The 27,909-nt window shown below is 34.8% G+C and overlaps 2 protein-coding genes across 5 annotated transcripts in view; one reads left to right on the forward strand and one right to left on the reverse strand.

Annotated features, from left to right (window-relative positions):
- The window catches only part of LOC136027173 (glutaredoxin-3-like), a 36,716-nt gene extending 32,367 nt beyond the window's left edge, over positions 1–4,349 (forward strand). For all 4 annotated transcript variants that reach the window (XM_065704174.1, XM_065704176.1, XM_065704177.1 and 1 more), the window contains one exon: positions 4,087–4,349. In XM_065704174.1, the coding sequence (XP_065560246.1) occupies positions 4,087–4,270 (184 nt within the window). In that variant the 3' untranslated portion in view covers positions 4,271–4,349. The remainder of the gene's footprint in view (positions 1–4,086) is intronic.
- A 449-nt stretch (positions 4,350–4,798) lies between these two features.
- Positions 4,799–27,022, reverse strand: LOC136027172 (organic solute transporter subunit alpha-like). Its single transcript, XM_065704173.1, has 8 exons — positions 26,865–27,022; positions 21,925–22,076; positions 19,796–19,869; positions 13,851–14,015; positions 11,510–11,621; positions 10,313–10,438; positions 8,277–8,406; positions 4,799–5,748 (listed from the first exon to the last, which is right to left on the reverse strand). Exons 1-8 carry the CDS (start codon positions 26,977–26,979, stop codon positions 5,522–5,524), a joined length of 1,101 nt encoding a protein of 366 aa, XP_065560245.1. The 5' UTR covers positions 26,980–27,022; the 3' UTR covers positions 4,799–5,521.
- Between the last annotated feature and the right edge of the window lie 887 nt (positions 27,023–27,909).

Genomic DNA, 27,909 nt, shown 5'->3' on the forward strand with positions numbered 1-27,909 from the left:
ACTAAGAGAGGTACAATTTCTTTCCGACCCTGATCGATACTCCTTGAAGAGCTAATAAACGTTTATTGCAATAATTATTTTGCACGATAATTTTTTTACAAAAAAACACCATTTACAAACTTTTTATGGGCTGTCACTTTGTTTGCTGTGCTACACGCTGGAAAAAACTGGATAATGCTTCTACTGGAATACGAGCTGATTCCTGATTTGTTAAAAAAATTCCCTTGTCTCTAATCTCATATATATTAGTCGTTTCTATCTTTTTAAACCTTACAATAGCCAAACTGTGCCTCATCTTCCTGCTTTTGTCTCCTATTTGGCAACTACTTTCTTCCTAAAAAAAAACTTTTTCGTCAGATTTATTTTAAGTTTGCCAAATTTTTTGCATGTGCCCTTTTGGACCAGTAACTCTTTTCTGTCCCAAAAATTCAGTCATTTTTCCAGCTACAATTATTGATAAAAGACTGGAAGATTTCAAATCTTCTGCCAATAAGCTTAATCACAATTGGTCTTTTCTGTTCCTTTGAGTGTAAAGATTGCTGATATTATGGTCATAGGATAATTTTTCGTTTGTGTGTTTTTCTTTTCCTTTTTTTTTCTTTGTTTTATACTCTGTCATTATGGCTTCTGCGCTTTTTTCTTGTTTTGACAGGTTATAGATAAGTTGAGTTGAACAGCATATTGTGAGTCTGCTCCAAGGAACTTGCCAAGAATTGTTTTCATTTTTTTTCTAAGAAAAACATTCTTTTTGAGACACACCCTTTTTAAAGATTTAGGGAGTTGATAACTGTAGTATTCAATCGATGGCGAAGAAACAAAATCAAAATGCTGCTCATGCAACAGTTCCGTTTGCGATACCGAAAGAATCTTACTGCACGATTTCACGTTGCCCTTGCAACGCAAGTCCAATTACTATTATTATTCAATTGATATGCCAAAGTCATTCAACTAACCCGATTAGTAATCTGAGTTTCATTTCTGATTTTAATATAGGCCCATTTTCAATTGTATACAAAACAGTTGGTATATCTATTTTGTTTATCTACTGCTACTACTAATAATAACAACTCACTGCAGCACCAAGCTGCCATAGGCCAACACAGCTACGCACGACCCTCTTCTATACTAATCTTTTTGAAGCCTCCCTCTTTACACGCTCCCAAGAAGTTCCCGTTTCTCTTAAGTCTTTCCTTACGACATCCTCCTATTCCATTGGGGATGATCCGCTTTTGGTATGACCCTTGGCGTTTGGCCAAACAGGACAATCTTGCAATCTGTCATCCTTCATCCGCAGAACATCTCCTAGCCATCTTATCCTTTCTCTCATTATAACCCTAGAAAGCGGAGTTGAACCGGATTTTTTGTACAGTTTACTATATGAGATACGGTCAGTCAGTTGATACTCAAAACAATCCGTAGGCAATTTCTCTGAAAAATATCAAGCAACTCCTCTTCTGTTTTTCGGAGCACCCACGCTTTAGAACCATAATTGACCCCTGTCATCACTGTAGCTTCTAATATTCTAATCTTTGTTCGCAGACTTGTCTTCCTATTCTTCCGAACTTTTTTCAAATGTGAAAAAAAAAACACCGTTGGCCTTTACTATTCTAATTTTAGACTCTTCACTGCACCCACCGTCTTTAATAATACTACTTAGGTAAGTGAATCTGTCCACTTGATCGATCATCTCATTACCCAACATCACTTCTTCACCTTCACTTGTTCCTAGTCTAAGCGACTTAGTCTTCTTGACATTAATTTTCAAACCCATTCTTGCACTCTGAACTCGCAAAACCTCTTAAATCTCATTCATTTTGCTAACATATTCATCTGGGATGCTCAAATCATCAGCATAACGTAAACCCAGGAGAGTTTTTCCTCCCTTTTTGATTCCGTTTTCTTCCATTGCCTTTGCTTTGCTCCTTAGGACAAAGTCTATCGAAACGATCCATATAAATGAGGATAGAAGGTAACCCTGCTTAACTCCTGATTTAATACGAAATCAGCTACTAGCCTTACTTCCCACCTTAACCATAGCAATGTTGTTCTTGTGCATAGCACTAGTCACTTTAATGTATTTATGTGGTACACAATACAAGGATAGGTCCTTCGCTAAAGCTCTTCTATCAACAGAATCGGACGCCTGCTCGTAATCTACTAAAACTGAGGACTAAATGCGTTTAATGGGTCGGGCACTTTCCAATTATTAATCTAAGAGTGAAAATATGGTCGACGCATCCTCTATCCTTCCTAAAAGCGCACTGCTCTTAGGAAGTTAAATATTTATATCAGTTTCCGTGTAAGTATTTCTGCGGTTACTATGAACTGTTCAGAAGCAAATTTGGATGAATTAATTTACTAGAACAGTGTTTGTTTATCTGCGTGAGTGAGGAAATATATTGTAGTGAATTTCAAGAAAGATTAAGGAAACTGGTTCATTAAAAATATTAAGTTCTCAACGATGACAATCTTTTTCTACCAATTTTGTATTAGTTATTATTTTTGGGAGCGTTCTTTCGACCGCAGACAGTCAAGAGTGAAACATGTGCTTTGATGCAAAAAATCCTATAAAAAAAAATACGAAAAATGAGCTTCGGCGAATTTGGCTTCTTAACAGTTCGTGTCTTTTTATTTCTATGACTGGAAACTAGTTGAGAGCTAAGTTGATTAAGTCTGTAAAACAAACATTAGAAGAACACCAAAAATTGGTGAATTATGCGGAAGACGCGAGAAAATATAGTAGAGATCCTAAACATCTCGATTTTTTTGGAAAGGAATGGTACCAAATACTCTGCCCCTCCAGCGTACTTTCCTGTCTAAGGACATAAAGAAACACCAGACAAAGCCGAGATTTCACTTTGAGAAGATTAGTGTGGTATGTTTCAATGCTACATTCCCATATGCCTTTCTTTACACTTCTGTTATTTTTCGATATCAAGATTACATAATTTGATGACTTAGTTAATGTGGAGCTTTTCTCCTCGGATTTCTGTAGTTTCCGTTGTAAACTAAATATCATATTCACGTGTCACTTAAAATACAATACAAAATGAATAGATTTAACCGTATAGAGTATGGAAGTTGACAAAATTTTGTTGCGGGGGAGGAGGAAGAGCTACGATTTTTCTCGACGAAGGGCTGCCGAATAACTTTCTTAAACTCTGATTTGGAGAATATGTGACCTGTTTTATATACATTTTATATTTTGAGCTTCGGGGTGGGATATTTGTCTTTCGCCTTCGGCAATGCCTCTAATTTCATAGGAATTTGAGCTAAGTCACAAAAAGCTACGTTTCACTTATATTGCTAAGATTGGAACAATAGTTGACATATATTTTACATCAAACGTCCCTTGTGTGGTCGTTTCACGTTACTATAAGACCTGAGGCTAGCTACCAAAGGCATGAATAATATTGAAGGCGCGCCCTTAATTATTTTTATTTCACTTGAATGAATTGCCTCATTTCACCTTATTTTATCTATCAGTCCTGCTTGAAATTTGTTGAAGTAAGGATTCTGAGTTGTCTAAAAAAAGGCTATATATATATATATATATATATATATATATATATATATATATATATATATATATATATATATATATATATATATATATATATATATATATATATATATATATATATATATATATATATATATATATATATATATATATATATATATATATATATATATATATATATATATATATATATATATATATATATATATATATATATATATATATATATATATATATATATATATATATATATATATATATATATATATATATATATATATATGTGTGTGTGTGTGTGTGTATGGTTTGTTGAGAACGGCACTTGGATAACAGTACATAACAGTAAATTTAGATTATTTGCTAATAATGACACTGCTGGGGTATCTCCAATAACAACTTGAAAAATTATCGTAGAATTCAAGCATGAATTTTAGAATCTTTGGTAAAATTTGAAGCCTCCCACCTCTATTAGAAAGATGTCAATATACCTCTAACCGCTAGAAGCCTTTTAATTTACTTCGATTTTCCTTGTAAGTGCTGATTTTTTTTTTTTTCTCTTTTAGGCTCCCATTCAGCACTTTTGACATATTAGCTGACGAAGAAGTACGCCAAGGACTAAAGACTTTTTCTGACTGGCCGACATATCCTCAAGTTTATGTAAAAGGATCTTTGATTGGAGGATTAGACATAATCAAGGAGTTAAAGGAATTGGGAGAATTGACAAGTTCATTAAAAGGGGAGAGTTGAGTCATCAATGGTTGATGTGCTTTTATGGTATTGCTTTGGACTACTTGATTTTTGCATGGATTAAATTAATTGATAATTATTTGTCTATCACTTTTGAATCTCAATGAAAATTTAGTTAATATCTTATTTGTTTTCATTTTTATCGAACAATTTATTTTTAGAAACATTATTTTTAGAAAACGTTTTGGTAGAGTTCAATAGCAGATTTGAACTTCTATTTCAGAATGTGGAATTCTTTGCGTGAAAATAGAATTATTGTAGTATCCTTCCTTCCTCTCTCTCCATCTCTCTCCCTCGGTCTTTCGTATCTTTCGACTTAAGACAAGACAAGATCTTTTATTGACCAAATTACGTAATAAATAATTATGTAAAGGTAGACTTGTCTACCGTTTTATCATTCAATTTTTTTTTAAAATTGGGATTCCTTCTATAGTCATTGATAAGTGATTCTTTCCACGCTTTATCCTTAAAAAAATCAATAAAAAAAAAAGATTGGTTGCTCCTAAATTCTACGTCAGAAACACAGAGTTTAATTTAAAACGTTTATTTAAATAAACGAAAAAAATTAGCATAAAAAGACTAGAAAAAGTCTCGTATAAAAAAGTTACATATGACTTTAAACTCCTTCTTTAAATAATAACACGTATATGTTAAAGCACTACAGATATCTACAAACTTTTGCAAGGATTTAGAAGCCGTGTCCAATGTTGCGGTGGGTTTCTCCTGTCCATTTGAAAATTGGTCTGTTTTATGAGGCAAGGGAGGAGCTTGACAGGCACGCACGGAAGTAGTAGGGGGTTCTTTTGACTTCCTTCCCCAAATATCAGTATTTTTACCAGTTCCATATAATTTCTCAACTTTTTCCATGTGATTCCATCTTTAAATGTTTTTCAGAATTTCGCCCCCTTTTCAAAACGCCACTCCCTTCCCCGAATCAGGTTTCTGGACTTGGGATGATTGAACCTACTACATAGGTTCACCTTGAACATGGCTAGTAGTACCTGCTTTCATGGTAATCTTCACTTAAATATTTGTGAAGATTTACAGTCTTGGCGGGTTAAAAGACAAACAAAATCTTTTTCAACTAGTATTATGATCTTAAAATATGTTCTGAAAGGCAAATTAATATGCCGTTGGAAGCTCAGAATACTTTTTACTTTGATCACCGATTTCGTGTTACAAATACTGTTTCAATAAGCATTTAAACTATACCGTCCAAAAGATGCTGTTCTACATGCCATTAAACTAATATCATAAAAACTCAACAAATTCTTTGCATAGTTCTACATCTGAAGATACTGATCTGGTTACTCCAGCATGGCTGCTTATGTCAGAGGTTGTTGTAGCGGGGCTCATGCGGGCCTCCATTTCTTTTAAAACGTCTTTTCTGTCTAAACTTCCACGGCGAAGTTGATATTCAATCACAATAGGGATTGAGATCAAGCAGCATTCAACGATTAATAACCCATTCTCGAGAACTGAAAAGGAAAAATATTATGAGAAATACTTTGACAAATGTTACATAAGATGTTTTTTCTTCAATTTTACCTTCACAATAAAGATGAAGGAATGGAAAACAACATGTCCGAGTCTTGGGGTATACACCTTGTGTACCAGTTTTGGTGAGTTAACACCCCAAAAATATTTCACATTTTGTTTATATTTTGTGCAAGTTTTCTTCGCCAGTGCTATTCTATTTTTCCTTTCCTTTCTTTTTCTCCGTTTTTCCATTTTTTATGGCACTTGGTATTTACCAAGTGACATATAGCGATTGCAAATTCTGTCTGTCTGTCTGTCGGTCCCGGTTTTGCTTGTTTAGGCACTTCCAGATAAGCTAGGACGATGAAATTTGGCAGGCGTATCAGGGGCCAGACCAGATTAAATTATAAATAGTTTCCCCAAAATCGTTTCCCCAAATTGACCATATGGAGGGGGAAGGGGGGACGGTTTATTTGGAAAAATAAGAAAAAATGAGATATTTTTTAACTTACAAACGGCTGATCAAATCTTAATGAAATTTGATAGTCAGAAGGATATCATAACTCAGATTTCTTATTTTAAATCCCCATCGGATCCAGTGTCGTTGGGGGGACTGGAAGTCTTGGAAAACGCTTAGAATGGAAAGTTCAGGATGAAACTTGGTGAGAAGAATAAGCACAAGTTCAAGATACGTGACTGACATAACTGGACCGGATCCGCTCTCTTTAGGGGAGTTGGGCGGGGGGGGGGGGGGGTAATTCGGAAAAATTAGAAAAAATGAAGTATTTGTAACTTACGAATGGGTGATCAGATCTTAATGAAACTTGATATTTAGAAGGATCTTGTGATTCAGAGCTCTTATTTAAATCCCAACCAGATCCGGTGACATTGGGGGGAGTTGGAGGGAGAAACAGGAAATCTTGGAAAACGTGAAAATTGAGGTATCTTTATCTTACAAATGGGTGGTTGGATCTTAATGAAACTTGATATATAGAAAGATTTCATGTCTCAGATGCTCCATTTTCAATTTTTGGATCCGGGGACATAGGGGGTTGGAGGGCGGAAACAGAAATTTTTGAAACCGGAAATCCTGGAAAACGCTTAGAATGGAGAGATCGGGATGAAACTTGATGGAAAGAATAAGCACAAGTTCTAGATACGTGATTGTAATAATTGGAACGGGTGTGACCTCTTTGGGGGAGTTGGGGGGATTTCCAGTGCTTTGGCGAGTTCGGTGCTTCCGGACGTGCTAGGACGATGAAAATTGGTAGGCGTGTCAGGGACCTGTACAAATTGACTTGATAAAGTCGTATTCCCCGATTCGACCATTTAGGGGGGGGGGATGAAGGGAGAAGAAAAATTAGAAAAAATGGGATATTTTTAACTTACGAGCGGGTGATCGGATCTTAATAAATTTTAATCTTTCGAAGGACCTCTTGTTTCAGAGCTCTTATTTTAAATCCCGACCGGCATTTAGTCTCTGATTTTCCTTTTAAGTCAATCTATTGGTTCTTAGTATTTTGCAAGAGCTCATGCCATATGAGCTCTTGGCTCTTCCGACCTCGTCGTAAGTGCCATATGAGCTCTTAGCTCTTGTTGCTTTCTGAAGCAGAATGTAAAAATTTGGCTCGGAAAGGGCTTTTGCAAAGTTGTATCTATTGGCATATTTATGAAAACTTTCTGGTGCTTTTGGTGCATTATTCACATTCATGAGGAACAAAATAAGGGCATTTGCTATTTGCTATTGCAAGTAACCGCAGGGATATATAGCAGATGAAACCCTCCTCTTCACTAGCTAGATATTCAAAAAACTTGTTTTATCGGATAATATAAATTAGAAACTGAAAACCTAAAATAGTCAAAACTATTCATGCAAGCATCAAAGAATTCCGGAAATCAACATGCCATTAGAAGATTAAGAACAAATGATGTACGAGAAAGGTGTCACTAAATTTAATTATAGAAAAAATAATTCTGTTTATAGTGCATTTCAAGGCAAAAAATTGACATTACCGGATTTCTCCTCGGAAAAATTAAGATTAAAGTGTTAACTGACTAAGATTATCTAATTATGGAGCCAGAAGTTAATCTAAACAGTTCTTGGGCAGGTCTCTGGTTAGGCCAGCTGTTAGGGTCTCGCAGATCTTAGTTCATCCAAAACCCCACGTTCTTACGACAGGAAGCACAATTTATCGAACTGATAAAGTGTAGACGACAAGACGCACTAGAGAGAGAGAGAGAGCAGCTAAAAAACGCATGAAGATGGAAAACTAGCGAATTGAGAGACCATAAATATTTAATCCTTGGTTTGAACTAGTGAAATTGAAAGCCCTTATCGTTTTTGTGTTCTATTCACTTTCATACATTATTAATTATCTAATTATATCTTGTTTGAGTTGTCAGCTGATTTTGACGCTCATCCGTTTTTGACATAACCGACGTGCAACATTGGCGAAAGTAGCAGAACCCTTCACATGTCAGTGTAACCTAGAATAGAGCCCATGTTTACGAACATAGAAATACTTACAACTTTCAAATGCATTCACTGATAGATAAGGCAACACACAAGGAATAACTCCGTTGTCACCAAGGATTTGCATGGTTGTAGTCTGTGCTTTCACAAATAGAATGAACAGTTGAACCAAGTGGATTTTCATCTAAAAGAAAATATCGACGTTGTAAATATCTCCTTTTATTATTTGAATTTTATTTTTAGGATTTTTTCTGCCTGGCTCACATTACTCTAAATCAAGTCCTCCGCACGGGAAGTCCATAAGTCTACTATAAAATAATTTCAGTGAAGGTCATAGTCTCGTGTGTCGAGTGGCACCCTTTTTAGAGTACCATCTTCATAGTCTATCCAATAACAAGTCAAATGTTTAGCTGCAGGTTTACGTATAAAAATGTTGGGTCAGAGTCCATAGCCTTATACTTTGTCCTGATCTCTACGGAGACTGTCTAAGGATCTGGGTCCAGCCTCTTTTTTTCTTTTTTTTTTTTTAAATACCTCTTCTCTCAGTGATACCAACATCTTTAAAATGCAAAACTACTAACTTTATTTGTGATATTTATGTACCCACACTTCAAAAAACAATTAAGATTAAGAATAATTATCTTATCAATTAATGCTAAAGTTTAAACAGATAAAAGTATTCTAAAACTAATTATCAATGTAAAAAAGCACTGTCCAACCGTTTTTTTTCAGGTTGCTTTTCCGTCATAGGGCACCCGATGTACGTTGGAACCAAAACTACGAAAGAATCAACAGAAATGCATTTTAATCACTTCAAAATCTTCCCTTTCTAGCATAAAACCCCTCCCCCTCTAAAAATCCCAAATGCTTAAAATTCCCAAATGCCCCAGATGAAATACTTTGTTTTTATATCATTTTAAACAAGAAAAAAACATATACTCAACAATTGGATAAGATTTTTAGTTTCCATTTTAAACAATTAATTCAGTTATATTCATACGATCATCTCTTAACTGCTTATCTTTTTTATGCATTTTCATACATTTATTAAATCTTTCTGGTGCTAGTATTCAATCTCTGGGTGCTAGTGCTTATTATATTTAATATATATTATCAAAATAGGGATATTACAGGCACAGAAACCAATATAATCATTAGGTCACAGGAATTTAACGTTCAAGTAAAGGGGGAATAGAACTATGTTGGATAGTATGCTTTGAAATCATTGAAAGAATATGAAATGCTGCTCTAATGAGTAAGCTACTGGAGTGATGAGGTGTAAGATGACTGCAGGTTTTTCGAACGATGGTTCCAAATCATTAATGGAAGTCAATAACTAATACATCAACAGAATAGAAATGATAAGCAATGTTACTACAGTTCTATTTTTAAATAGAACTAAGGTGTGAACAACACTCTAGATCTTTTTTCCTACATTTGCAAGGCATTCAACCCCTTCTATTTACGCTGGATGTAATTTCTCTCCTTCCAGTATAGGAACATAGAGCAAATAATACTTCAAACATCAACAGAAATAGTTGCGTAGCAATCCCTCCCTATCCTCGATGAAAGACAAATATGACCTTCTAGATAATTGTTCTAATTCTGTTTGAAAACTATTTTGATGACTAAAGCCCAGAACTTCAGAGAAATCATAGTCCTCTCAGCCCTGTAGACTATATCGTTAGTTACACCAACGGCTACCAAGAACAAATGATACTGTTTTTCTTCCACTTGATGCAAGCGATAGAAATATAGACGAGCAACAGCGCTCGTGGGGATTGTATGGGAATGGTCAGTGAATATTTCTTTGGGAGCCAGGGGGGAGGGTTGACATGATTATTACAGACACTACAAAATGTTCCCCATTTATGTTTATTGTGGGTCTTACCGTACTATGGTAAGGACCTGTCCTTCCCCCTGCCATCTACTAGGGTCGTCCTAGTTGACTATTCGAAGGTACGGTTATTGGAAGAAAAAGAGTAAACATGGATACATTAGCATCCAGAGTGTGTTTTCAAGCTCTTTTCATTTTACCAAAAAAATCAAATCTTTTACTTAAGAAACGAGTAAAAAGCAATAGTACGTACGCCGTATTTGATATGGGCCAACCTGGACGCAGACATAGCAACAAACAAATTAACTCCCCACTCGGCAATAAAGAATGATATAGTTTTCAGTGTAGTCAAATATATGTATGAGTTGTCAAAGCCAACCTGAAAAAATAAAAGTTTAAATTATGTACTTTTTTACAGTTCACAATCCTTATTGATTCACAAACATTAGGATTGAACTTTGTCGTTTTATCATCTCTTCAAAGTTATAATACTTTTAGTATTTTATTGAAGCAAATAAAGTGAATAGCGAGTAATTATTTTGTTGTCCACGGCATATAGCAAATAAAGGAAATTTCAAAGATACCTCTCATAGTGGTTTTTAGTATTTCTGCTATTCCAGACCCATCTGCGCATGTCAATTATGTTATGACCTTCCTGCTAGAATTTTTCCCAAAATATTGTTTCTATATTTATTTATATTTGATTGTGACAATTTGAAAATCAGTTAAATTATCCGAGTAATTTGTGTCACTCGACCAGATATGTACTACTTCACACGCACTTTTGCTCATAAGCAGAGACAATTAAAATGTAGAAATAAAATTAGTAAATCAAAGATTCAGCTTAATTAAATATTTCTTAAAGTCTACCAGATTGTGAAAAAGTGGTTTTGAAATTTGGACATGTCTCAAATACTAACTCTTATGCAATCAGTTTTAAACTGAAACACTTTGTAACAGCATATTATAAAGATAGTATGGTATATTTGACACAAGAAAAGCCTGCGGAGCCATGGTCTAAAAAGTAGAAAACAATATACAAATACAATTAAAAGATTCAGTTTAAACTTTTGAAAAAAATACTACAGCAACAAAAGCACCATTCCAAAACTCTAATACAAACAAACAAAGTCATCATATAACACCCTCACGGTAGGTCATGCCCACACGAATAAACCGCACCAGATTTCTAATACTAGTAAAACACCAATTTCCCAACAACTGAAAACATCAAATTGTTTACATATCCAATACATTTATACAACTACCAACAATTCACATATCTTATTAAAGAGACATGTATGCAACGGAAATTCTTCGAGCCACCCAAAAGCGTGTAATTTATCTAATAGTTCACCTATTCTTTGTAATCTGGACTATTTGGCCCCCTCCATGAATGTATTATTGCGTACGTGCCTGATCATGAATATTAATTAAAAGAAAGACTTACATAACCTGACTTGTAATAGCCAAGTTCTTCAAGTATCATTCCAAGGAAGACAAAAACGAATTGAATCAAGGGAAACTGGTAAACAAGAGCACGTGCGACCCTCATTGTGTGCCTGAAAAAACAAACTTATATATTGAACATCAGAATACCATAGTAAGAGATTCTGCCTATCACTGAATAGAATAAGGAACTATACATATTTTATGAAACAGAATCGTCCAAAAGTGGCATGGAGGGGTAAAAGAGTTAATCCTGTGTTTATATATCTTTATTCTGTAATATATAAACTAGGATTTGAAGTGATATCGACAGAAGGATAGGATCTGACATGTGATTCTTATTAATAACTGGTGAAGAATTTTTATTTAAAAAACGAACAGAAATGTTTGAATTGATCCCAGCAACCTAAACTTGGGACAGTTTTAAATACAAGCAATTATAATGCGTAAAAATTGATAATAAAGTCCCAAACAAAACTCTTAGAAACTTAATCAGAGATTCTTTCCCTAAAAGATTATTGATAAAACTTATTATCCCCTACAAAAATATGTTATCTTGTTTTTAGAAAGTTTGATACCATACTATCTAGTTTTAAATTAACATGTGATTCGTCGATTTTGTCTTAATTTTTAGTTTTTCATCAAAATGGATGGCTATTTCCTTGCTACTACCACCATTGTTGATGCTATTAGCAAGGTTAATTATACAAGCCAAAAGTAACAGCGAACTGAGTAATGAGCCTTGTGGAATACCAATATTATTAACAATATGAGGACTTGTTAGACGGTTCTGATATTCCGCTAGTCAGCCATTTATTAGATTTTATCCCTTGAGTCATTTCTTCCTCTTAAACTTCATTTTAAAGGAATAAACGCACGCGTTTTCAGGAGTAACATCCATCAGTAGATCATATTAAATGGAGATGCAGCGCCTTACAAAACTGTTCTTCATGTTGACAATGCGGAGCGTCTCCTCTTGTTGGTAATCTGACCATGCCGTGTTTCCGCGTGTTTGACGCATTGGCCTGGCAATCAGTGTCATAAGTCAAGATAGTTCATCGGAAGTAGGGTGAAGGATTACTTGCAGAAAACACCCACTGACGCGACATTAAAAATCTCACTTACCGGCTGCAAAATTACCCGATTCATCCCTGAGTTGTAGTATCCAACTGTCGACCAAGGTAGTATTCAAAGGTAGCTTTTCATATCGTCTACTTTAAAAAATTAATAGGACTGGTGTATAGGCCTACACCCCTTCCCGAACTTAGAATTTATAAACACGGCATCTTTGATAACCAATTATTGTGGCTGGTGCGCGAATACTTTGTATAGTTCATTTTCACGAAATGCCTTTTGACAAATTCGTAAAACAAATTTTCATTGGGATATCTTCTGGTGCGACGGAATTCCATTGTTGATAGTTCCAGTCTAAACAATAAAAAAAGAAAAAAGGTCGTCAGTCTCGTAATAAGAGTGAGCGAAGAAACAAGCCAGCTTTTGAAGCTTAGTGGAAAGTGTTGTGTTCAATTTATACGGGTTGTTCGTAGAGCAGCCTCGACGTCCGAGTTTTTCACAGTCTGCTCTTGCCAATCCAAGCTTGTAATCTACCACAGTATTTTCATTTTTTTTTTTTTTGGATTAATTTTCACAAATCTTTTGATCGTAGATGATTTAAGCCCAAATCACTATTAGACATTAGTAATGTCAAGATTCAGCTATGCTACTCTTTGAAACTAGTTGATTTAAGATTCTGATCACAACAGAGGTTTAGCTGCCTTTAGAACTATACCTAGGACTAGCCCAATACAAAAGTTCAATTGATATAGGCATTAGGCTACTGAAATCAGGTGTATTTAAGTAAACAGGGATTAGGTAGTATTCTCAAAACTACGATAGAAAATTACTACATAAGCAGGTGTCTCAATTTCAGTATTTATTTATCTATGTGTTTTTATATAATTAACAACAGTTATTGATAACGAAACTTAACGTATGATGTGGAGGGATAACCTCCATATCATATGATATGATATGAAGGAAGGATAACCAAAGGAAAAAACACTAAAAAACGAAAAAAACAACAACAACTTGACACAAACCTCAGAAGGTGTGTATAAACGAAATATAACTAAATATCAGTGGGTACAGAAATCTGGTCACTAGCAAAAGCTTACACCTTTTTCAAACAGGGTTTTGGGACAGGCCACAGCTGGTTTCTAAAAAATCTCGGTGTGCATAGGTCTTTGGGGTTTAATCAGTTTTGTCAAGCATAGCTTTATTTTTCTTACTGTTAGCAAGAACCGAAACACAAAAATATGACCAACTAGGAAGTAATATCTTACTTGTTGTATAGGACTTTTCCCCAGATCAGGGCTGCACAGCAGCATGGAATTTGCTCAAGTGCTAAGGTTGCTCCGTCGCTTTCAAGTCGTGGTAAAAGATTCTGAATTCCACCGTGATAGTCTAGTGTCAGATCAACTAAATGCATCAGCACCCAGGGCATATATCTGAAAGATATAAGGTATTATATCTCAGTAGGTATGGTAATAAGACCGTTTGAATGTCCAAAAAATGAAGTTGGATGTCCAAAAAATAAATTTCACTCCCTGCATAATGTTTAGGCACAAAATTCTAACACGAATGCGGATTTTAATTATGGACAACCTGACTGTCACTCACTATAACTTTTTCACACAGTTTTTTTTTCGCATGGTTCTTTTAATATAAGAAGCTGGACTTATGGTTTCTTTCATAATCGTAATTTCAAAGTTGGATTATTCCTAACTACTCATAGTAAATCAAGCTCTTTAAGGATTAGTAAAAGCAAACATCTTGCATCAAGATATCACGACAGTATCACAGGTATGGATTATAAAATTGAGTAAACATAGCTCTATTTCATTGTTCTTAAGTGCTTAAAACTTCATGTCTAATGTGAATAAACCTTGTTTTTGCCTTTCTATCTGAAGTATATTGCGAAAGAAATTAAATATTACTAGTTCTGATTCATAATGAAAATAATGCCAGATGAGGTAATCAGTTGCGAAAGAAAGAAAATATTGCAAGTTCCAATTCATAATGAAAATAATGGTAGATGAGGAAATACAGTTAGTTTATAAAAGAAAAATATCTGCTAGTTGAGACTACAAATTGAACCAAAAGTGTACCGATTGCCATAGATTTTTCTTTCTCTAGAATACTTTTTAAGTGAAAGTTTCAGAGCTGATTATTAGCAGCTATATGTCTTTGTGCCTCTGTCTAGACACTTTAAATTCAGCGGGCTTAGATAATCCAAAGTTTCGGCAAAATGGGTAACTCACTATTTTCATTTATTTTGTTATAATTTGTGTTCGTTTGGCTTCAATTGTTTGGTTTCAGGGAAAACAGAGATACAATTGCATATTGATTACAGTCAGAGCACTTCAGTTTTATTTTATTTTATCTGGCAGGCTTGCGGTTTCTTTTTTGGTCCTTTTTTACATTTCTTACACTCAGATTGAAAACTGTAAACGAATTAAAGTAAATATAATGTGTGATTAATCGAACTATTATATTTTCAATGAAGCTATGCACTTAAGAAATAAACTAGAAAGAAGACAGAAGTCTGCAAAGTACCTAACAAGCAGGGCTGCCAAATTTTTTTTTAAGGAGTGTGTCATATTTTTTCCGAAAATGTGCTTTTTGTGTCATCTCAGATTCCATAATGTGTCATATTTTTTGCTACAAGTGGTATCATATTTAATTGTCAAATCTTTATTTAGAGTTTTGAATACATAATCTTTTCCAAATCCGTTCAAAAAGGAGTAAACTGAACCTTAAACTATTATCTTGGGACCGAGACGTTTTTATGACGTCATGAAAGTAATAGGAACATTCGGTTAGATTAATGTTAAACACTATTTGTGTCTGGGCGGCCAACGAGGCAAGTTTACATTTATAAAAGTTTTATGGGAAAATCAGTTCCCACAGTAAATTAAAGACTTTTCGCATGACTTCGTAATCGTAATCGGCTAAGCTTTAGTTGAAACCTTCGAAAATGGAAAAGACAAGACCACAGTAGGTGCGTTTGAGCTTTTTAGTTTGCGAGCATAAAACTTGTCCGAGACCTGGATTCAATCGAGAAGAAATTCGTAAAAATGAAGTATAACGCCTGAACACGCTTCTTTTTGTTTGAACATGCTTTGTCACTACTTTTCTTCTCTTGTACAGTATGTCACTTTGACTCGGCAATCGGATCTTAGTACCCAGCAAAAACAGTTCCAACTATCTGTCTATCAACTTGTCTGTGGTTCATTGGGCCCTCATTGAAGCTTAGCTTGAACCAACAATACTACTAAGCCGTCTTCCTTTCTTAATGGTTATAATCGTGCTCCTAATTGACCTAGAGGCCGAGGAAAAATGTAAGGCAAAATCAATCGCATATTTGCACTACAAAATACAGATGAATATCAGATATATAAGCACTGAACAACTTGGTAAGCTCTCACACACAAACCCCTCTCCCCCGAACTTCAAGTATATTCAACCCTGGCTATATCTAGGGCCCATAGGTCTCTTCTTCTTTCTCCTTGTACCAGGCCATAAAATTCTTCCGCATATCAGAAGGAATTTCGAAGTTGTGCGCGGTTACTGAGGTACGAGAGACCAGCTGCTTTGCATGCATCAGGGAGTCTATCGTGTCGAGAAGTAGACTGTTTCTGAGTTTCGTTTTTATATTTGATAGAACTGAAAATTGATGTTCTGCAGCTGCACTGGAATGCGGAAGAGCACACAGATTTAGCATGCAAAGGGACAGTTCTTTCAACTGTGGCTTGCCTTGAGCATCTTTCGTACTCAATAACGTCTTCCAAAAGATCGAAGGACACATTTCAGTTCCCATGGTTTTGATAATCTCATCCCTGTGCTCACTCATCAACATCCACTGAGTCTCCATTGCGTTCCTTGACCTTTCCACTTAACCTTCATGTTTCCCAAGTAATCTGCTGAACCGACCAGTCAGTCCCACTAGAGTGTCAACTTTTCCGCTCAAAGCAGTCACTGGGTGACTGGGAGCTTTTAAAGTGGGATCAGAATGATCAATTAATTTCCTCATTTGTTTGATAACTTCTATAAGGAAGTTCGGGCAGTTCAACCTAAACTGTTTGAGATCATTTGAGGATATCACATCCTTGTATTTCAGAACGTGTATTTCGCTATTTAGACCAAAAGAAATCTCGGAAATTTCCTTGAAACAGCCTGAGATCACGGGTATGACAAAAGCATCATCATTCTCTAAGATGTCAGTTTTGACAATAGACTTCATGGTTGCCCTTGAGCTGAAAAGGAGTTTGTGAATGCGAGTGTCACTGCTCTGGACCTCCAAATTCAAGCAATTGATCCTGTTGACCTTTTTCATTATTTTTAGGTTAAAGAAGGTAAGGTTAGAATGAAGTTATCTTGTTTGGAAATAGAAGTATGTTCAGTTAGAAATTTTAAAGCTATATTTATTTACTCAATATATAAGCCATTCAATTAGCTTCAATCTAGTATTTTTGTCATATTTGTTGGTGCCTTTTTAAGCCAGATGGATTATTCTGATGGAAAGACTTCTCTGGAAATTTGTCATCTTGTCCGAGGTGGGATACCCCTCCTGCACTTTTAAAAATTTGAGTTGCTGCTTATGCATACAGCTTTGATAAACTGCACGCTGTTTACTTTTTATTATAAAGTACGTACCAGTTGGCTACATCATATACTCAATCAAGCAGCCAATTAAGTTCAGATATTCAACGTGCATTTTGATTTGAAATTTCCACCTATGGCTGTTTTCTTCTCGTGGTTTAAATTTTAATTATGGTGATGACATCTGTCCTGTATTCCGCACTGTTTGTGTACTACTGCCACCGTTAGGTAGTGTTATCCCCCTCCGTTAATTTGTAGCTTTTCTGGAGGTAGAAAACTAAAATTTTACTTTTCTTTTATTACCATTTAAAAAACAAGACTTGGATGACCAAATTGTGTCATTTTTTTTTTTAAATGTGTCATTTTCGTCGATTGTGCCATTTTTTATCGAAAAATGTGTCATTTGCGTCGATTGTGTCATCATTTCGACCGAAGGTGCCATTGTGTCACGCAACATCAAATTGTGTCATTTTGACACAAAATGTGTCAATTTGGCAGCCTAGCTAACAAGTCAAAGAAAACGGCCGATGCAAATAGCCAGAAGCGAGGCGAAAAGAGTCTTTTATAATAAAGTTTCCATTGGCCAAAGTTTATTAATGATAAACTGATCTAAGGTGATCATTACCACAAATAAATATTCTTTAAATTCGCAATTTGACTACACCTAAAAAGAAACTTTTCTATCCTCTTAAATACCATATAGTGTTTGAAAATTGTCCTCAATGTTTGACAACTGCCTTGCTCCTGAATTAGTATCCAGATATGCTTCGCCGCTGATTTTACTTTGAAATAATATACATCACCAAAATTCTTTAACCTTTTTACAAGCCAATATCCCTGGTCGTTTAGCCTAGTCCTTAAGCGGACGAAAAAAAGATCCGATCTTAAGGGCCTTTGCCATCATCTCATGTTTAGGACAGAGGAGCCATTTGGGCCAAATCTTGGTGTGGGCATGGGGCATTTGACAGAACTTGAGACTTTTATTATGAATCTAACCTACTTTCAAAGTTTACAATGATTAATAGCAAATAGAGTAATTACCCCAAAGGTCGTCAGGTAATTACGCTCTTTGGCTAATAGGCATGCAGTTAGTTCAAATCATTTGAACAGAATGGATTATGTTGGACATAATGGATAATTATGGCCGGAAAAGGGCCCTTTGTGGTGGAAGCTTGGACCCCCCTGAAAAATCTGGGGTGGGCATTTGCCCACCCCTGAACCCCCCCCCCCCCCCAAATGGCGCCTCTGGTTTAGGAGAAACTTGTCTCTTTCAGCAGTTAGAAAAATATACAAAAATGCTATTGAAAGTTCAGACAGAAAAAAAACTGCTAGCGAAGTCTTGACTCTGGTTCATTTTTCATAAGCTTATGTCCTATTTGAACTGCCTACCCAAGCAGCACATACTTGCAAATGAGCCCAAATCTTTTCGAGATGTTCTGAAAACATTGAAAAGAGGAAACCCCTTAGGTAGGCTTCAAAAAGCTAAATTCTTAATTATAATACTTGAATATCTAATCTATACCAATTTTACACAACTCAACAAACCTGTACACATTTAGGAAAATTGTAATACCGTCCAAAAATTAGACGATATTACAAGCTAATAGAACGGTTCACTAAGTTTAATTAAGTTTTTGTTTTGCAATTAAAAAAAAGACGTTGTGATGGAAATAAAGAATAAATATCAAAACTTAAACGAGAAAACTATTTTTAACCTACGCAACATGTATTTATGAAATGGCTTAAATAACGGACTCCTGATATTCTTTTTCATGTTTTTAGGATCGCTGTTTTAAGAAAACTCAAAAAAATATATGACTTTTGTACAGTGGAAAGATAAAAGGCTTTATAATGTTTGTTACAGACGAAACAGAGGTTTTAGGAATGACTCTTTTGGTTTTCAAATGGATTTGTCACAAACTTTTGTAGAAAAATCTCAAATGAAGATGTCTATTAGTTTATGAATGGGAGGGGGGAGAACAAATTCACGAAATCTAGAGGAGGGATAGTGATCTTTTTTTATGAAGACATACAAAAGTACACTTTTCAAAATCTAGGTGGGGGGATTAATTTTTTTTAAACTTTCAATGAAGATGCCAATAAAATGAATTTCTCAAAGTGGCTGAAAGAAGAAATGGAATATTGGGGTGCAATTGCCCTTAAGAACCTCTTTCAATTTGTGCCTCCTGGTTAGGAGTATAGACTATATTCAGAACTTCACACCACAGTTTGAAATTCTCCATAGAGTAAACAAATGGGTAGATCTCTGGAGTGCTAAGGTTTATTGGTTTTTTATTCCGAATAATACTAAAGTCTGTTCTAACAATTTGAAAATTTTTGTTATTCTAATAGCTATTGATATTACGGTTGGTGAGATCGGACGATCCATATTACATCGGTGTAATTTCCTGTATTCTAGTTTACTCCATTCCGGAAATAATGCTTAAAATTTGCATTTTATCGATCCATATGATCCATAATCGATGTCGTGACAATTGACCATCAAGGTATCAGTTTTGATATACATATATATATTTATATATATATATATATATTCAGTAAAATATTCACATTATTGAAATGGTCCTTTACCACTAAATAAAATATGAAACAAAACTACACTTACAGTGATTTGATATGTTTGCAAGTGTAATTGGCCTTTGGTAGGAGCATGCCAACAAAAGACAAAAAGCTGAGTACCTGCAAGTCAAAGAGAAAAAGGAGATGATAGATAATCTGTTTGGAAAGTAGTGTGGCCCTAGGCGTTCCTAGAAATTTAACCTAGAAAATGTAACAATTTCTAGGGCTGTAGCCAAAGAAAAGAGATGTTTTCCCAGAAAAAAACATTTCCTTTTCTCAAAATAATATAATATTTAGTATTCTTTGTGTATAATTTATGTTCCAAGGGGTTTTAAGGGGGCTAAAGGCAAATTCTTCGTTTCTGCTACACATGAACAAGTGTTAGCAGTTTACTAGACAATGTAGCGATATTGCTACCAACGGATTTAGACGATTAAGCTTGCCCAAGAGCAGGGATGCCAATTTAAAAAAAAAATGTAGCGGGTTGATCAAGGTTAAAACAATTTTTTGATTAAGACACACTAAAAAAAATAATTTTCAAAATCTATAGTAAGGGTGGGATTTATCTCTTTTCAATAAAAATAACAAAAAGGCATTTTTCATTATCTAAAGGAATGCCCCCCATGGCATTCCTGTTCCGGAGGCAATGTAAACTCCTACATTGTTGATTAATAGCGTAAATACTCAATCACCCAAACAATCTGAAACTCAAAAGTTCAAGTGGATTTTACAGTACCTTGCTAAAAAGGGTTTATATAAATTAGCTAAATTACCATACTGCGTTCTTAAGATGAGTTAAAATTCTGTTCCAAAGCTAAAAAATCGATGTTTAGAATTGTAAGTTCAGTCAACCAGGAACCAACCATGTTTCTTGTATATATTAAAAAATATCAGTCCTAGTCATGGCTCTCATGATGTCAGAAATCGCTCTCATAATGTCAGCCTTGACACGTATTAGCGGAAGATGCACGTGGAAACTGTCCGCATTTGTTTAAGTGGACAATTTCATATATGGAAGAAAACTATATTAATTACCGCGTCTTAAGTCTGGTGCCCTAAATCTCTTGTGAATTTGGATGTTTCTGTATCCTGTCCATACTAAATACCCAAGCCAGACAATGTTGCAAAAACGTTCTCAAGAACGTCAAGAATGCACTTGGAAAGTTACAGTGGAACATAACAAATTAAAAGAGAATCCTATAGCGTGAGAAACTAGTAGATACTGTCGCATGAGAATGATCAGTCCTGTTCCTTGGCATCTTTCCAGAGCCATCTGAAACTTAAGAGTATCATTGAACACGTACTCTACCCGTAATATTTATTGATTAAAATTAGATATCACTATATGAATGCCTGCCGTTTAATCTTGAGCTAACTAACCAAATTCCTTTGGCTGGCTACGTCCTCATTTAGTTAACATATTTACTTCCAGATTTCATGTAGGTTTCATGATGAGTCAACAATGACAATTTTTTTTATAATCAGTACCATTAATCATTGTGGTAGTGGTAGATGCAACCTAGTAAAGAACGAACCCTGGCCCATAGTGACCAAAAATTAAAAACACGCTTTTAAATAAAATCTAGTGAGTATATCAAGAATGTATTTCTCTTTTTCATTTTCTTTTTACCTACATAGAATAGGTACCAGAAAAATTTGACTGTTGGAAAAATTGATCATACAACCTTTTATTCACTTGTTCCTACACGCTAACCAACTCAGCGATCAAGCTGTTGCTCATGGTCTCATAGTCAGTACCATACCAAGAAATGAAAAACGTGTAATTGTTAGGAAACAAAAATTATTTTATATCTCAAGATCGAATGGAAATATCGACGAAAGTTTAGATGATTGTTAAGAGGGTGAATATTAAATTAACTCCGTAATTTTTATACAGTTTTGGACATTCAAAGGAAAGAAAAGAGCAATATCAACACTTGAAATATTCATTTTAATATCTCAGAATGAATTATAAATCGAACATTTTTAATGACATAATAAGATTATTATATAGGTTATCATATTCTGTTCAACAGCTTTAAATATTACGCTACCCTGAGCCAAGAAAAGATATACTCATTAAAAAATTGCGTAATTGATATCTCAAGATTGAATGGGCTTCCGTTGATTCCGTTGATTGAGGATAAATTGGAAATAAATAAATTAATTACTTACAATAGGTGTTGCAGTAACCCAAAGAATCATGGTCCTCCTCCTTGATGGTGCAAATCGTGTTATCCTAAATGTCAAGTACAGAAACATCGCGAGAGTTAATGCTGTGAGTGTCGCTGATGATACATAAACCAAAACACTATAAGAACCAAATACTAGAAAAGAAAAAAAAATCAGAGATGAGCCAGCAATTAATTCCCTTGCTGTATTTAAATGCAAAATATTAGAAATTTTCAGTAAACCATTATTGTCTTCTAGTCTTTAAGTTATCCTAGTTTAATAAAACAAATGAATCGAAACAGTGTATGCTGAAACCTTTTCAGAAGAATTTTCCCCGGTAGAGAAGCTCTGAAATAACTAATTATGAAGCAAATTCTCTGTCTACACCACAAAGATATACCTTGCACAATGAGATGCGTGATTGGCATATCCAGGACTGTCATATGTCAAAAGCCAAAGATGAACCAAAGGTGGTTATATCTCTAGTTTTAAAATAGGAAAAAGCTGGGTCCCTTTGGAAAAGATCAACTTAATTTAAGATCTGATTATTTCAAGTAATAGAATATGCATTTCTTTTCTCCTTCTAGAGTACTCTGCCCCGAAAACTTTTATCAAAAAGACGGAGGGCTTCTTGCTTAAATTAGAAACGTGCAACGACTTTTAATCTGCATGACTGATGACAAAAAGTGAAGCTGACATCCCCCTCTCTCTTTTAGTCTTTTAGCATAAAGTTAGGCCCGTTACATTACTTAAGGCCAAATCATTCAAGCGTTTATGATTGCAAGCATTGCATTGTAATCATGCCAGCATTGGAGATGTTAAGTGGACCCAAAGCCCTCGTGCAAAACCACACTTCTTACTACCAATTTCGTATTATTCCGTAAGATACTTGTGTTGCACCTTGTTTACACTGAAATCGCGCAAATATTTTCAGTGTGTATGATTGGTAAATCAAAAGGGGCCTGCCGCTTCTCTGGTGACCCCCACCTCCCCCGCCTTCTACTTTTTAACAGAAAGGTGGGTAAGTTCAACCTCGAATCATGACTTTGACTCCCACAGAGACTTTTTAGTAGAGAGCTAGGCATTTGGAATTTTGTTGGAACTAAAGTAATACATGGATTTTCAATCCGTTTGATTGGAAGTGCAAGGTGGGTATTTTGTATCTTTAACACCCGCCTCTCCTCAGTGAACTTCTTGCAAATTGTTAGGTATGTTGCACCCATTCTGAAGTGGAATAATATCCATTTTTTTATTTTGTTTGTACCAAACCACCACCATATGTCTTTTACCACCACTACCGCTAAGTTTTTAGTAAAAGGGTTAGCAGATTTGTTCACGAATGGGCTCTAAACTTAGGGGGCAAACACCCCGAGCCATTGGAAGAAAAGCTTAATTATATTAAGAGACGTAAGTCCCTTCTTCAGTCTTTGCACCTTAATGTTCAGATCTAATCGGAACCTCTGGAGCCGGTACCTTAAGCCAAGAGAACACTGGAGACGGGTTTTCATATGTGTACAAAACTTCCAACCCCTCCCTTGTCTCTACGTTACGCAATAAAGTGCCTGGATTCACTTTAAAATTTAATGGGACATAATTAAAGTTGATTTTCCAAATAAATTTAATATCGATGGCTTCTTAGAGTCTAGTGTTACTAGCCTTCAATGCTTATAAAGTCAACGATTCCTAGAAGTAAGAAAATTTAAGGCCTGCTAACTATTGAGCTGTAACGGGTAGTTTTCTAAATTTTCTTTTTTTTTTCATCTTTTGGCTCCTACGTAAAAGATTTAAAAAAAGCAAGGTATTTTATTTCCTTCACTACCAAATTTGTTACCACTTTTACACATAAATTATACACATTAGAATAAGTACACAAAATGTGTTTCACTGGTGCATAGCCCTTATTAGAATAAAGTATTTTTATCTTTTGGCTCCTGCATAAAAAATTTAAAAAACAATGTATTTTTTCATTTTTGCACTCCCCAATTAGCTACCAATTGAAACTAGGTTTGTTCTTTGTTTTTTTTTTGTATTTCTTTCAACCAAGCAATTATTTTCGTTTCTAAAAATGTACGATACATACGAGTTAAGTGCTGATTTAAATTTCCCGAAAATACTCAGACACTCTCATCCGATTTACAAAAATGTTTCCTAAAACAGATTTTCCTATTTTTGTAGGCCTCTGTGCTACATTATGCTTTAAAGTCACTCTTCCTGACAAAGAATAAAACAAACTTTTTTAGTTTTAAATGCGTATTAGAAACCAATAATAGCCACACCAGCCTGCGAAAGCCGTTAACCAATCATTGCCAAAGACGACCAAGCTTTAGTGTATGATAGTAATAAGATTGTTGGCATCTGTGGTAACTTATTGGGGAGTCACCAATAAATAAAAACATATCTTATTTTTTTAATGTTTTACTTAGGAAAAAAAATGAATAGCTTCAAACGTCGGCATGAGTAACCCTCCAAGGAAAACTATGAAATTTGGTAGTTTGTAGATAATGACTTTAGGTTTCGCAGGCATGTCGAAATCCATTAAATTTGCGTCAAGACTATACCCCTTTTTAGAGATGTTTCACCTTTTTTTCAAAACTATGCAAAATCTATTATGCTAATAACTTTTAAGTACCAGACTTGAAATTAATAAATTTTACATATTAGAATAAATGACTAGATTTATATATTAGAATAAAATAGAATAACATATTAGATCAAATATATGTTACTGGAGCATAGCCCTTATTATAATGAAACATTTTGGCTCCTACGTAAAACATTTAAAAAAGAGGTATTTTTTTTCGGCACTCCCCTATTAGTTGCCACGGATGCGAACAATCTTATGCAATCAATTTTAAGCAAATCGATCATTTTTTTAAATGTCAGAACCCTTAGTCTATCACTCTGTAGTCTATCGTCCATTGGGTCAGGCAGAATTCTCATCTCGAATGCCCTAACTTGTTGCTTTATTTTGATTCAAGGCATAAATTGAGCCCAGGATCTACTAAACCCCCTGCTATCTCCCATCAACGCCAACTTGTTTTTTTTAGCAGAAAGGTAGGCATGTTACGCTTTGTTTGAAGCGAAATAGTACAATGATTTTCACTCTGTATTACTAGAGGGCACAAGCGGGCATGTAGCCTCTCAAACCACAAAACTTATTTTGCAGTTTCGTAGATGACCTGTTAAATTGGAACATTTTTCGTCCCGACGTTTACGTTTTCGTCAAACTGCCGCTCTCAATTTTTACAGTACCAGGGATGATATTATGGTCTAATAATCATACATTGAAGCATGGTCGTCTTTGGTAACGATGGATTAACGGCTTTCGCTGGCTAGCATTGCTATTATTGGATTCTAATACGCATTTAAAACTAAAAATGTTTGTTTTCATCTTTATCAGGAAGTGTGACTTGTAAGCCGAAATAGTGTAGCATACCGGCCCAGATAAATGGGAAAATCTGTTTTGGGAAACATTTTTATAAATCGGATAAGAGTGTCTGAGTGTTTTTGGGAAATTTAAATCAACGATTAGCTTGTATATATGGTACATTTTTAAAAATAAAAATAACTGCTTGGAGCAAAAAAATAAAAAAAAACAAACAAAGAACAAACCTAGTTTTAAGAAGAAACAGTGAATTCTAAAAGCATCTTTAAGGAGAATTGTATCACTTTTCAGGAAGTAAAACTTTCCTTGTGACTTTCCATTTGAAATTTTTGGAATTAAAATACTGTACGGTTTAATCTATTGCAAAGAGTAAAAATTAAAGCGTAATTTATAAATTAAGAGCACAAATTAATGAGTAAGTCATGTCGCCATGCAATGTACTTCTTGTTCACGGTTTTATCTATATTCTAATGGTTGTTGAAAATTTTTGGGTAATGACTTATTAATTTGTTACTAACACTGGTATAGAAATTCCGGTACTTGAGTATTATTCAGAACACATTCAACGAGTGAAGTTAGGTTCTTTCGTGAAACAAACTACGATGCAGGTTCATTTTAATTAAATATTTTATATATAGAGGTGGCTAGGTTAGGTATTTGATATAATGCAACCCCACCCTAATGTGCAAATATATAGCCCAAAATTTTGATAAAGCTAAATAAAATAAAACAAAATATGATGAGAATAGAAAACTTTATTAGGAAAATTGTGTAATTACAACTTAGAATTATGCACCCTTAGATTAGTATTTAGAATTATGTATTAGAACTATAGAACCATGCATGGGTGGTTAGACTTTCGCATCGTAGTTTGTTTCACTAAAGAACCTAACTTCACTTATTGAGTGTGTTCTGAATGATACACAAGTACCGAAATTCCTGCCTACATCCCAATTTTGTCTCCCCTTCAATATTATACCAAGTGACAATACACGGATATATGTCGTAAATTTGTCTCATCGACTTCTTGCGCGTACACCCGCCCCCCCCCCGAAATTTTGTTAAATGTTTAATTTCCCCTTGGTTTCTTGGGATTTCTGGCAAAAGTAGGACATTTATTAAGAATCTATATACAGAATTTCCATTTCAGTGGAATATAATAGATTAATCACTGGTTCTGAATCGCTATGAACATAACCTGAGCCTAAAACGTACTTTTGAGGATTCAGTCTTCCCCCCCCATCCGCTACAATACTATAGATTAAAGTTAATCTTTATTTTCTGATGTACGTGCTTTTTGCATTTATTTAGCTACTAAATAAAAAAAAGTGCTTCTTTATATCTGCTGTTTCGAAGGTTTTGCCCCCCCCTCCCGAAAAAAAAATCCCTGCGTACGTGCCTGATCGACTTCCATTATTTACGGAAAAGAATATCATCCCAAAGTTAGGCCATGAGCCAGATCTCAAAATCAAAGAGTCATATCCTGCCCAGTTGCCACGGTTTGACTCTTCTTTGCATAATACCACAAAGAGAAAAAGCGAAACAATAATGCACGTACCTCTAAGTTGCTGATCAACTGTCGGGTAAGTGCTGACGTTTGAACAGTTAGATTCAATTGTAGGTTCAATTGCTTTCGAAAAGTCGTCAAGAAGTTTTCTATTATATAAATCCATTCTGTCTGCGATAGCGCACGAGTGTTGTTACAGAAATGGCGAAAAACTGCTTTATAAGGGCTGTTTATTAGTAGCTTAAGAGATAAGCCATGGATTTTTGAATTGCTGAAAAGTTACTAAATAGATAATTAATCTGTTTTGTAAAGGCAAAGCAATAAAAATGACTCGCAAACAGCAATAAAACAAGCAAACAATTTTAATTATGATGGACTATTGCCTTCAAATAAAGAAATTTCCGATTAAGAGTTTGCAAAGGGATGCAAGTGTCAGAAACCGGCACAACTGTGTTGGGATATCTTTTATTTTATTAAATCTTTAAATTTTCATCTGAATGAGTCTTTATCCAATGGCATACGATCACTAGTTTAATACGATCACGCCTCAAAAACAAAACGAAAAATAGATAAAATAAAACGTCGGCATGAGTACCTCTCCAAGGAAAACTATAAAATTTTGTTCTTTGTAGATAATGGCTATAGGTTTCTCAGATATGTCGAAATCCATTAAATTCGCGTCAAAATTACACCCCTTTTTAGAGGTGTTTCACCTCTTTCTAAACTTTACAAAATCTATTATGCTGATAACTTTTAAGGACTAAATTCGAAATCAATTAATTTTACATATTAGAATAAGTATACAATATATGTTTTACTGGTGCATAGCCCTTATTATAACAAAATATTTTTTAAGTTTTGGTTTCTATTAACAAAGATCACCTTTTGTTTACAGTTCTATAGGAACTGTTGGCACAGGCCTCTCCTAAACCTGAGGGATGCTACCACCTTCCCCCCTCAGCCCTTGCTGTGCATATTCAAGTTAAATATTCCTATGAAATGCTCCGGCAATGATAATCGTCTTTGAAAAAAAAAAAAAAAACAGTTCTATAGGAACTGTTGGCACAGGCCTCTCCTAAACATGAGGGATGCTACC

Source organism: Artemia franciscana, chromosome 5 (assembly GCF_032884065.1).
Source record: "Artemia franciscana chromosome 5, ASM3288406v1, whole genome shotgun sequence".
NCBI lineage: Eukaryota > Metazoa > Arthropoda > Branchiopoda > Anostraca > Artemiidae > Artemia > Artemia franciscana.